The sequence below is a fragment of the Babylonia areolata genome, chromosome 4 (genome assembly GCF_041734735.1).
Source record: "Babylonia areolata isolate BAREFJ2019XMU chromosome 4, ASM4173473v1, whole genome shotgun sequence".
Lineage (NCBI taxonomy): Eukaryota > Metazoa > Mollusca > Gastropoda > Neogastropoda > Buccinidae > Babylonia > Babylonia areolata.
The window spans coordinates 27,418,202-27,431,556 of NC_134879.1; the positions used below are offsets into that span (position 1 = coordinate 27,418,202).

Sequence of the window (13,355 nt, forward strand, 5' to 3'; positions counted from 1 at the left end):
GAGAGAGAGAAAGAGAGAGAGAGAGAATAGGATCAGAGACCAAGGATAAAGGTCATTTCAAAGATGCTACAGACGGGCGCAATAGCCGAGTGGTTAAAGCGTTGGACTGTCAATCTGAGGGTCCCGGGTTCGAATCACGGTGACGGCGCCTGGTGGGTAAAGGGTGGAGATTTTTACGATCTCCCAGGTCAACAAATGTGCAGACCTGCTTAGTGCCTGAACCCCCTTCGTGTGTATATGCAAGCAGAAGATCAAATACGCACGTTAAAGATCCTGTAATCCATGTCAGCGTTCGGTGGGTTATGGAAACAAGAACATACCCAGCATGCACACCCCCGAAAACGGAGTATGGCTGCCTACATGGCGGGGTAAAAACGGTCATACACGTAAAAGCCCACTCGTGTACATACGAGTGAACGTGGGAGTTGCAGCCCACGAACGCAGAAGAAGAAGAAGATGCTACAGAACATCCTTTTCTTTGTGTCACTCCGACTGTGTCGTGTCTCTCAGTCTCTCTGACTGTTTTTCTCTTGCCATCTCTCTCACTCCCATCTCTACTCTGTTTCTGTCTCCACCCCCCTCCAAAACCCCACGTCCCCCCCCCCCCCCCCCCCCCCCCCCCCCCCCGCCCGCCCCCACCCGACCCCCTATGTCAGTCTTCCTTTCTCAAATCAGTCTGTCGACAACCTGTCCGCCCATACGTACCCAGTCCCCTTTGGCTATTTCCTGTCAGTCCCGTGATGAATATACATGTACATACATACAATGTGGGGGGTAAACCCAGCTGCGATGATATTCTGAACGACTCTCTTTGCCTGCCTGCCTGTGTCTGTCTCTGTGTCTGTATCTGTCTCTCTTTGTCTCTGCCTCTGTCTGTCCGTCTGTCTGTCTCTTTGTCTGCCTCTGTCTGTCTGTCCGTCTCTCTGTGTGCCTGCATGTGTCTGTCTATGTCTCTCTTTGTCTCTGCATCTGTCTGTGTCTGTCTCTGTCTCTCTCTCTGTCTCTGTCTCTCTCTCTATCTATCGATCTATCTCTGTCCGTTCCCTTTTTACATGTATAGTAAAGGGGTGTTGGGAAGTGGGTTTAGGTTTTTTTTTCCACTCTTTTACTCTGTGGCTTTTTTGTGACTTAAAAAAAAATTAATTCGACGTAAAAACGTGACCATCTTCCTTATCACACTCCAGTTTTTTTGTTTGTTTTTTTGTTTGTTTGGGTTTTTTTGGGGTTTTTTTTATGCGACAAATTTGTAATCAGATTTCTCTCTCTCTCTCTCTCTCTCTCTCTCTCTCTCTCTCTCTCTCTCTCTCTCTCTCTCTCTCTCACACACACACACACACACACACATTATATATTAGAACTTAGAACATTAATCAAGACATGGGATAACACTGGGCATAGAAACGATTCGGCTGTTGTACAAGTGTATCTGCGTTGGCGCGCGTGTGAACACTTTTGAGGAACAATGTGTGACAATCTACGTTCAAGTCACGTCTTCTATTTTGTCTGTTTGTTTTTAGTTGTTCCAAATTGAAATGAATTGACAGAAACAAAAAAAATGAGCAACGAGTGGTTGTACTTATTTTCTGTTTGTGCGTTCTATATGCTTTCTGAAAATGTAACAAACAAACATCAAACAAGCAAATGAAGAAAGAAGTGAGGAAATGAAGGATGATGTGACGCCAGGTATAGCATAATACTGTGAAGCTCAGCTCAGCTCAGGCCCATAACTACAGAGTAGTCGTTGGGGGAAACCTGAGGACCGCAGACGCAACCTCCCTTCTCCATCTGTCTCTGTGAAGGGGGATGCGCAAAATGAATACTAAAGTTGGAAGCGTTTATCAAAAGCGAGCAAGCAGAAACGATTGAAAGAAGAATCAAACATGTGACGGTGGTGAACGTCGATTTAGCCAGACTGAAAAAGTCCGTCGTTTCATGTCAGTGTGAAGTAAGGAAAGGTACGCATGGAAAGAAAATGGAAATACAAAAAAATGACTTTTTTCATCACCCTCCTGCTTTTTTTTTTCTTCCTTTATTTCATTCTCTCTCTCTCTCTCTCTCCCTCTCTCTCTCTCTCTCTCTCCACACACACACACACACATATATATATATATATATATATATATATATATATATATATATCGCTTCCTCTCTCTCTCATTTCATTCCTTATATATATAGATAGATAGACAGATATACATATAGATATATGTGTATGTATGTATCTCTCTCTCTCTCTCTCTCTCTCTCTCTCTCTCTCTCTATATATATATATATATATATATATATATATATACATATACATGTATCTGTCTTTTTCTCCCTCTCCCTTTTTCTTTCATTCATTCCCTCTCTGTGTCTCTGTCTATCTGTCTGTTTCTCTCTCTCTCTCTCTCTTGACAGGGCCGAACAAGTTATCACCTAAGTCTCTTAGCGTGCACAGCGTGTAGTGCGTGGGCTGCAGGATGATGTGTGAAGGACTCCCATTAAAGTTACGTGTCCTGTGGAGGACAGGTTTAATGGCGGCCCTGCACCAAATGGCAACCTCCCTGACGTAACTCGCCCCTCCTCAAGCCAACACCATAAATCTCAATGCCGCTTTCTCCCCACTGCCTGGCTGTGACACTCGCTTTGTGTAGACCGCTATCTCTCCACTCGTGTGTGTGTGTGTGTGTGTGTGTGTGTGTAGACTTATAAAGACAACTTCAGTCAAGTTCGTTAAATTATCAAAAGTAATCATTTATAGCTGAGCTGTGAATTTTGTTTCAGTACACCGATTGCTGCATTGTTTTGTTATCCGTCCTCCACCGTAAAAACAGTTTATTGCTCTCTCTCTCTCTCTCTCTCTCTCTCTCTCTCTCTCTCTCTCTCTCTCTCTCTCTCTCAATCCTTGAATAAAAACGTTTCGAGTTCTGAGTTCTCTCTCTCTCTCTCTCTCCCTCTCTCCTCTCTCTCTCTGTCTGTCTGGTTGTATTTTTTTAATTTTCATTTAGCGTCGTTTGATATGTTGGTATTTTAGGTCAGTTGTAATATATGATTGAGTACGGGTTGTCTATTGGCCCAACCCTTCCTAGCCCTCTTTCTCGCTCTTTCTTTCTTTGTCCTTCTTTAGCTCTCCCTCCCCCTCTCTCTCTCTCTCTACTCACACACACACACACGCATGTATACACACACAAACGCACGCGCGCGCGCACACACACACACACACACACACACACACACACACACACACACACACTCCCTCTCTCTCTCTCTCCCCTCTCTCTCCCCTCTCTCTCTCTCTCCCTCTCTCTCTCTCCGACACAGGAGAAATTATCAGAAAGAAGAAATGAAGAGAAAAAAAAGTGCATGTAACAGAAGAGAAGGAGAAAGAGAAATGATAACAGGATATACCGAAAAAATAAAGCGAAAACAATAAAACTTGTGCGCTCACACGGTATGACCATTCCGATGTGGTGGTTTGCCACCCTACTCACCCCTGAATCGAGCTGACTTGGCAACAAAGAAAAGGGCAGGCTCTTGCACCGGGTGACCCGAGGAGAGTTGTTTATCTGGGTACACATCAGAAAAACACTTACAGCCCCTTATACAACCCACCAGTCTATCGACTGTGACTGGCACGACCGGAGAGGCTTGGTGGTGGATGAATCAATGAATGAATGAACACACTGGAAGACTCGGTCACTTTGAGCCTGTCTTTCTGTCAGTGTCTGGCTGGCTGGTACTATCTGTTCCCCTCTCTGTCTGTCTGTCTCTCCCAACTTCATCTGTCTGTCTCCCCTCTCTTTCTTTCTGTCTCTCTCTCCCCCCCCCCCCCCCTACCCTCAGGCCCCCCCTCCCCCCACCCATTACCCGCCCCTCCGCTCTCTCTCTCTCTGCGGTTTCGTTGATGCAAACATTGAACTCTTGTACGAGTATCGGGTAAACAAGTTGCGTGTGACGCTTTCTCATTCGTCCCGCCCCCCCCCCCACAACCTCCATATCACTCTCCTCATTCATTGTCAACGGGTGAAGTAAAACACCGGAAAACGTTTTACTCTGGTGTCCCCCACCCCTTCTTTCTCTGTCTGTATCCCTCGTCGTTTCCTGTATCTGCAATCCTTTTTGTCTACAATCTGTTTCAAGGTCTAGCAGTCACCCTTTTGTCTTGGCTTTTCCCCCCAAGGCGAAAACGCCTTTCAAAGCAGAATGTATAGCATCGAAAAAGCTAAATGAACAAACTTATAGCAAACACACTGTTTTTTCTCTCCACAAGCCAAACAGGTATTGATTATCTTTTCTCCTTTATCGTCATCCTGGAAATATCGAGAAAAACAACAACATATTAACAGAGTTGTGGGTTCGCGAAATGAGTCTCCGTGATTGTGGCTTCGGAAACATCAGTAGGTATACTTTATGAAGTACGTGATTGAGTACTGTTAACCAGCCATTTACCATCAGCATCTCATTGATTTGGGAAGGGTTGTGTTCCCGAAGGATGGTGTTATTAAGCAAACAATACATTATAATTTAGAAATAAATTGGCACACACACACACACACACACACACACACACACACACACACACACACACACACACACACACACACAAACACACACACACACGCACGCACACTGTTGTCTAGTCTGGATTAGTCTCAGATAGCCGAGGTGGGTTGCACAAAGGAGAAACACACACACACACACACACACACACACACACAGTGAAAAGCCAAGACAAAAGGGCGATTGCTAGACCTTGAAACAGAAAAATGCAAAACAATATCCTAAAACCAAGTGATTTATTCACCTGCGATGACCGCCAACTATGTATTTCAGTGCATGCCTATTAGATGACCGTTTATTTCTTTGTTCCCTTTGTTCTTTGTTGTGTCTGTTAATCCTTCGGGATTTTATGACAATAAATGAAGTCAAGTCACACACACACACACAGAGTTGTCTAGTCTTGATTAGTGTCCAATGACCGAGGTGGGTTGCACGAAGGAGAAACACACACACACACACACACACACACAGAGTTGTCTAGTCTTGATTAGTGTCCAATGGCCGAGGTGGGTTGCACGAAGGACACACACACACAGAGACAGAGACAAAGAGAGAGAGATAGTTGTTGTCTTGTCTGGATCAGTTAAGTGTCCAACAGCCGAGGTGGGTTGCACGAAGGAGAAAGCTATGACAGAATTGCTCAAGCAGTCAGCATGATCACGGCCTGGCTGTGCATTGCGCAACAAGACGAAGAGGGGTCACAACCCCGAGTTGCTAAAACAATGGCGAAGGAGGAGTCAGCGAGGCAGAGAAATCTGTTCGCTGTGACTGAGGTCTGTCGTACGCTTCAACGGGTAGCCAACAGAGCGGAAAACTGAAATGGGGAAACTTACACCTCCACCAAAGTAACTCGATCTGAGCGCAGGCTGCCTTTTCTTGGGGAGTGCCTTTCATTCGGGAGTGGTTATGTGGCCTAGCCAGACTACAATGTAGCTCTGTACGGCGACGAAAAGCCTAAAAAGGTAAGCTTAGTTGTCATGAATTGTTTCGTCATCTCAGACGTCATTTTATTGCTTTGGGGTTTCAAGTAGTGAAACGTTCTTCACTCGACTGTCTGTTAGATATTTTAACAGCTACCGCTGGACTTGCTTTGAGAAATATTCTAAAGTGACCCGGCGATGCGTACAAAACTGTTTCCTGTCATACTGCAGATTATTATTATTATTATTATTTAAATATATTGTGTGTGTTTATACTGGTAAAGACCACCAAACCGCGAGGTCTGTTTGAAAAGTATCGGAGATTATCACAGGAATGCTTCCGAGAATGTAGATCACATGGACGAGATATTACATCAGTTTAAGATTTTTGGATAAAACTACGGCGGGGATTGTTTTCAATACCATCGTCAGTACGATGGTTCATGGGCGTATCCAAGATATGCTTCCTGAATGGGTCATAAGTCACGACAGAATTCTGCTACGTGTCCATATAAGGAGAGAAAAACAACAACAAAACAACTGTTGCGTCTGTTTTGTAAAGTGTTGGAGAAGGGCTTGGACACAGTATTATATAGCTGGCTAGCTGTCTCCCATGCGAAAGAACATATGTTGCTGAGTATTTTACTTATTCTAAGAATAGGTCTTTTCTGTTTACATAAGTAATGGAGAAGAGACCCTTTCGTTTTTATTTGGTTAAGATATAAGTTGAGACATCCGCATTCCATGTTTGTGTTCTTTTACACACTTTTGAACAGCAGCAGACGGAAGGGAGTAATCATTCTCTGAATTAAGGCTAAGAAGACATTGATGGAATTATGAAATTTGATTTAATCAACTGACATGACCTATTTTAATTGTTCTCTCTCACCTATGTTTCAAATTATATGCATATGTTTGTGTGGGGATGTTTGAGTGAATGTTTGTTTGTTTGTTTTGTTTTTTTAGTGCTGTTGTAAAGCGCATAGAGCTTCAAGAATATGCGCTATAGCAAGAAGTCTTAATAAATAAATAAATGAATAGGGTGCTTCCCTCAATAGAAGTTATGTTAGGCCTATACCAACTTCGAGAAGGACTGATGGTGGCACTGGGGCCAGTAAAAGAACTCATCATTGAGGTGACCGATAAACTTGTAAAATTCTAGTTGACTTCAATTGTCAAGGGGTTTCATCTCTGCCCTGCATCTCGTAAAGTAACAGAATGCACCAAGCAGCTCTGGCCTGAGCATAGACTGTTTTTTGTGCTGATGACTTTGTCGCTTCTGATATGATGAATATTTTATATTGGCCTGTTCTCCAATTAAAAAAAATGAATGAATGAGTAAACAGAGTAAAACTGAGCTGTGGTAAGTTCATGAAATTCGTGTCATTGGGTTTCCCCTTCCACCTTTCAGCAAGATCTTTCTCACATTGTCTCGCAATGTCTCAGATGTTTACTTTCGGCTTTGATATAATGTTTTGTACATAAACTTTGATACTGATAAATATGTTGTGTGCGCAGTTCGAATCATTTGATTTTGAAATTTTTTCCCCTTTACTTTGTCCAGAGGACTGGATGTAACCGGGTTGGTGGGGTGTGGGGGGGCTGGGGAGGGGGGGGGGGAGCAAGCTGACGTGCTTTAACCATAGTCATATTTAGATGTATAAATATGTATCTCAGTGGCTTAAACCAGCACCCAATACAATTTTGTTCGTTGTCTCATTCACTGCCCCTCCCCCTCCCTCTCGGAGTGTCTGTATCTGTGTGGTCTTCTCGCCTTCCCCCCTTATGGAAAGAACTGACAAGGAAAAAAGGGCGGAAGAGGAGAGACAAAGAGAGAGTGCTGAGTTCTCTGTGTGGACGAAACGAGGAGTGTCAACAGAAATGGCAGGCATCCGGCCTGAGCGATATTCAGGACACTGTGCAGAAAGCAGGCTGAACCTGTACACGGAGATGGCAAGCGCCATTTGGACAGAGATCTGACGACGGTGGGAGAGGAGGGGAGGGGAGGGGGGTGGGGAGGATAACGTTGATCCACACCAGAGACCGTTACTGCAGCAATCAACGGAGAGGAGTGTCACAGACATACTGACACACACACACACACAAACACACACACACACACACAGCACAACACAACAGGATATGGGCACACGTGTGGTCTCGAGCAAGCGGATCACGCCACTCTGACCCCCCGGGCCCCCCCTCCATTCCTCCACCACCCCCCGAACCTTTCTACCTCCTCCTCTCCAAACCCTCCCCCACCCCCATCCCCTCATACTTCCCTCGTCAGCAGCCGTCGGTCGCCACCTGTTCTCTGTCGCTTCTGCTCCGTCAGATACGCGGGAGGGAAGAGATTGTTGGGGCGGGAGGATGTGGGAAGGGAGACAGATTGGAAAAGGAAGACTTTAATATGATCACCCACACCCACACCCCGGAGTTCGAAAAACTTCTCTGTTGTTCGTTGTGATTGAGTTATTGTCGTAGGTCGTGTTCAAGTCGAGCCCATATTTCACTGCTTCAAAGTCAAGAGGGAACAATAGAGAGCTTTTTAAGTACAAGGGGTTTGAAAGCTTGTCTTTGAGCGCGACGGGTCACTGAGCATTTGATATGGTTTGTATGATTCCTTTCTCTCTCTCTCTCTCTTTTTTGTTGTTTGTTTGTTTGTTTGTTTTTTGTTTCTTTTTTTGGTGGGAGGGTTGGGGGGGCGGGGGGGGGTCACCTCTCCCTCCTTTTATTCTTTCTTTCTTCTCCTGTCTTTCTGTTGGTTCTGTCACCGAGTTGAACCGAACGGGGATTGACTCTCCTTTCCGTTTCGTTTCTTTGTGAACATTCGGAGTGTCAAACGCACCTTAAAAATGTAGTTTAACCTGCTTGGAGGGATGGAAGCTGAGGTGGGGAAAGCGACGAGTGTGTGTGGGATGGTGAGGGGGAGGAGAGAGAGGGATGAGGGGCAGGGGAAAGGAAGGGAGGGGGTGGGGGGTAAAAAGAAATTACAAACCACGTGGAGAGGTACCGCATTCGGTACTGCACGTGTCATTCTGTCAACCGGGGAGTGCGCGCTTTCTGGCAAGTGTGAGAGTTTTAGTTAGTTATCATTGTTGTTGTTGTTTGATGTAGTTTTGTTCTTATGCGAATCGAAGAAAGTGTGTGTTGGGTGAGTAAAAGTAGAACTTATGTTCATTTTGTTGTTATTTGTTGTGGAGAGAGACTGAGAGAGAAAGACTCAGAGAGAGAGATGTTGTGATATGTATATTTTTTTAATCTTTGAGATTTACTATCGTGGATTGTTTACAAGAATATAGTGAATCAAATTTGAGGTTGAAGATTTACAATGAAAAACCAAATCTGTTGTGATATGTATATTGTTTTAATCTTTGAGATTTACTATCATGGATTGTTTACAAGAATATAGTGAATCAAATTTGAGGTAGAAGATTTACAATGAAAAACCAAAATCTGCTGGCATTTCAAAGCACCCCTTGTGTTACCTCGTTGAGCTGGCGTTCCGCGTTACTCTGTTTATTCAAAACCACCCTGTAGCTTATTTATTTTGGCAATATCCGTCCTTTTTGACGTTGGTGATTCAAACGGTTTTAATGTCAGTCATTTTGACGCACATGCTGACAGACATCGAGGGGTCAGTGCAGCTATCATCAGAGTCGGAAGTTGATTCCACAAAGCGCCTCAGTGTTAATTAATGAGACAGGGATGCCAAGACTGGACAAGAGCATCCGAGCTGGTTTTTACATCTGAGCTCCGATCATTTTACATCTGAGCTCCGATCATTTCCTTTTAACTTACATTGAATACAAATTGCCAGCAACCTTTGTCATAGAATGTGATCGGTTATGTTTTATCAGTTTCTGTTTATACCTGCCTCTTTCATGAGCAAACAAGCACACACACACATACATACACACACGCACGCGCGCTCGCACGCACGCACACTCTGCCTTAAGGAGGCTCACTAACCATTATAACCATTATATATGTCACTCTGTGCCATAAGTAATGAAACCATTTTTTGTGTGCAGGCGGGAGCCTGATGATGGCCAAGATTGAAGTGTTCCCACACATCATGGTTCAGCCGCCCACAAACGCATCAACGTCAAAGAACATGGAAGAGAACGAGGAGGAGCACGTGTGGATCCACTGGAAAGATCCCTACTGGAAGGAGTTCGACAGCCGCACCACCCACCCCGACCCCACCACCACCACCCCTCTGCCTGACGGGAACGGCACGGAAGACGATCTGTTTGCAGCCAACCGTAAGCTGACCATCCACTTCGTGCCCTTCCTGGTCATTCTGGCTGTGGTGCTCTTCCTCACCATCCTGGGCAACGGCCTGGTCTGCTTCATCTACAGGACACGGTTCCGCCACAACACCGATAACTTATTTGTCGTTTTCCTGGCTGCTGTGGGGATTGTCTTCACCTGTCTGGGGATTCCCACGGAAATTGTGGTGATGGCACTGCCGCTCTTGTTTGACTATGTGGTGGTTTGCAAGATCTTTCGCTTCGTGCAGACTGCGAGTGTGTACGTGGTGTTGTTGACTCTGACGTGCATCGCGGTGGACAGGTACTGGAAACTGACGCACCCCACCAACTTCCTGTCGTCGGTGTGGGCAAAACGACTGTGCTTTGGTGCCGTGCTGTTGGGACTGTGTCTGGCGATACCGTCGCCCTTCGTCTTCGGATCGAAATCTGTGCCCACAGACATCGTCAACGTGAGCGGGGTGACGTGCGGCGTGGAAACGAGTGCAGGATCCAGCGTAGCGCAAATCATCTACATAGTGCTTCTCCTGCTCACCTTTTCCTGCTCCCTGTTGGTCATGTTCGTGCTGTACGGCATCATGCTGGTCCGAATGTCCCGCAGGAAGTCGGCTGGCCGCGGGGAACGAGCCAGCCCCACTCGCCGCAGGTTCCCGCAGACCCATCGTTTTGGCGTGTCAGAGGACTCGAGCAGTTCCTACGGAGGGGACGACACACGGCCGCTGCCTTCCTCCAGCTCGGGGACCAGCTTCGGGACGGCCGCCACGTCCACCCCGAAGTCAGGTCGGATGTCGCCCAGCTTAGACCCGGCCCGGGTGCCTCTCAAGTGCGGCGTGAGCGGCAAGGAGAGCACCCGGATCGGGCAGAGAAGTGAGCACGCAATGGACGTTCAGAGCACGCAGATGACGAGGATCTTCTTCCGGGTGACGGTGTGGACGGTGGTGGCCCTGACGCCCTTCGTGGTGTTCCGCACGCTGCAGGTGCTGACGGACCTGTTGGAGGACGTGCAGCCCCGCATGGCCACAGTCATGTACCAGGTGGGGGCACACCTCTACCTCCTCCACCCCCCAGTCATCCCCGTCATCTACCTTCTCTGCAATCACAACTTCCGAAGGGAAGTCCGCCGCTTTCTGCAAACACTGGGCATCACCTGCAAACGCCAGACACACTCACGTGACAACAGCTCGTGTTAGTTCGGGTCTGCACGAAACCCGTATATGGGGGGAAGACAAGTGACATGAGCTGTTCATCAGGTTCAAAGAAAATACGCTGATGCAAACAACAACAAAGCATTGACAGCTTTCACTTGGTCACATCCAGCATCCCCTCATACTGACGAAGACACGCTGTGCTGGATGATACTGATGTTCTAAACATGGGTCACGTTTTCTTGGCTGTCTTATGGATCAGTCGTCATGAGATTAGGATAATCAGTTTATCTATTATCTATTTCTTCACACGGACATGCAAAAATAACGACTGAGATCGATCCATTGTGAGTGAGTTGTGAATTACAACAGTGTGTATTTGTGCATGCGTGCGTGCATGTGTGAGTGAGTTTGGGGAGGATTTTTTCCTTCCTTTAAATGGATCTTCTCGAGAACTGAACGACACCACTGAAGATAAAGAAGTGAAGAAATACTGGAATGCCTTTGCCAAACGTGCTTGTCCCCCCAATGACAGTCACAACTACAAAGCAAACTGTTAGTCTTTTTTCCTCAGCTCATCCCTCCTAGAGGGTCACCCGGTGTACGCATTATATAACACAGTGACAAAACCATTCCACGGGCGAAGGGGAATGCATCTGTCAGGGGTGGAGGTGTGGGTGCGTACGCTGGCATGTGTGTGTGTGTGTGGGTGGGTGTGTGTCCCTGTGTGTGTGTGTGATAATGTACTGACCTTTGAAAAGCCATAATGCATCTTAGATTTTTTTAATGGAAATTCTTGGCGAGTAGACGAGTTGCAATTTGCAAGGACTGTATGAGCTGTGCTACTTATGTTCACACCCGCAAAATTACAAAGTGCACTGCGGCGTTTGTGTCCTCAAAGCGCTGGTGCCTTGTGACACAAGTTTCAGTGCAGGCAAACTGCGTGACCATTTTCCAAGGTTTCTTTGACCTTTTTGTGTCAACACAGAGCTGGGTGAATTTATGTGTCCAGTAACGAGTCACTCTGTGTGTGTGTGTGTGTGTGCGCGCGCGCGCGCGTGTGTGTGTTGGAGAGAGAGAGTCTATGTATTGAGTGTGTGCACACAACAGTCACAAATCACTGTGTGTGTCCATTGTGTGTTTTCCCCCAAGGTAAAAACATACCCACATCAGTCATTATACCCTCGTGGAATGTTTAAAGGAAACGTCGTTGCCTATAATTGACGCGTGTGGCCAACGTTACAATTTACTGTCAGTGCGTTTTAAAACATCCTGAGGACCGCTGAACCGACCTTTTTTTTCCCCCTTCTTCCTTTTTTTTTCCTTCTTTTTTTTCTCATTCATTTCTTGTCTTTTCTTTGTCCAGGAAGGTTTTATTTGAACAATACTGGAATGCTGGAACTGAAACTAATCTAACTCATGCACTTTTTTTTAAAGGCGTGTGTGATGTCAGATGCTGTACAGGACAGGTGCTTCAGGCTGCTGGTATAATTTATATGGGTTTGGATCTGGGCTGTACAACAGGGAGAGAGAAAAATACCTTGCTGAGGTCAGCAATCTGACACGCCCTGCCCACACACTGCAATAATAATGTGACATAAGATAAGTGAACTCTGCCGTCTTACAGTGCCTCTGTGTGTTTGTTTGCGTGGGTGTGTGTCTGTATACGCGCGTGCACTGTGTGTGCATTTAAGAGCATGTCTATTTGTGTACACGTGTATGAGAGTCTGAGGCAGACAGGCCAAGCATTATTTAGTATTGTCAACGTTAATGTGTGCATCTGTGAATAAGAACAACTATGTGTATGCTTGCTTTTATTATTAAGTTTATTTATTTTATAAATGGTTGTTGTGTGTATGTGCTTCTGGATACCAGTTACGTGTAAGAGAAAACGTCGTATCACTTGATTGAGGGGAGTTGCACTGTGGAATGGTAATACATATGCGAGTGAGTGTAGATACACGTGTGTGTACATGCATGTGTCTTGTCACACGTGTATTGTTGGCAGTGTTCGTACGTGTGCCATGTCGGTTTCTTCCAAGGTAACTCCTTTGAAAGGTCAATGCCTGCGCATTATGAACTGTAAGATCTATGAATCTTCATACAGAAAATAATAAAGGAAACAGAAGCTGGAACTGGTGTTCGCCTGTTGTGTAAACAGACATTCATTCCACACACTTTTGATGACGAAAAAATCTTGGACAAAGCAGTAAAGTAGCCTGAGCTGATATTGATAGCTTCTGGTGGACTGTTGATCACTTGGCACTTGAGCGAGTTCGAATGTGCACAAGCACATTGGTCCAGCTCAGCTGAGACTCAACCCTTCATTTCTTGGGGACAGAGAGTTTTAGAAGAAGAAAAAAAAGGGTTGTTGTTTTTTGTTGCAATGTGAATATGCAAATCTCTGTTTAGCGCAGATAGTACACAATACAGGGGATTCAGTAAAATGTGAAAAAAAATTCACGCTCGCATGT

The 13,355-nt window shown here is 45.7% G+C and overlaps 1 protein-coding gene across 3 annotated transcripts in view; it reads left to right on the forward strand.

Annotated features, from left to right (window-relative positions):
• The window catches only part of LOC143280998 (uncharacterized), a 45,122-nt gene extending 32,106 nt beyond the window's left edge, over positions 1–13,016 (forward strand). For 2 of the 3 annotated variants that reach the window (XM_076585857.1, XM_076585856.1), the window contains exon 2: positions 9,497–13,016. In XM_076585857.1, the coding sequence (XP_076441972.1) occupies positions 9,508–10,926 (1,419 nt within the window). In that variant the 5' untranslated portion in view covers positions 9,497–9,507 and the 3' untranslated portion in view covers positions 10,927–13,016. Of the gene's footprint in view, positions 1–5,354; positions 5,505–9,496 lie in introns of those variants that run through there. The other variant, XM_076585858.1, reaches the window with a different exon arrangement.
• Positions 13,017–13,355: the final 339 nt, after the last annotated feature.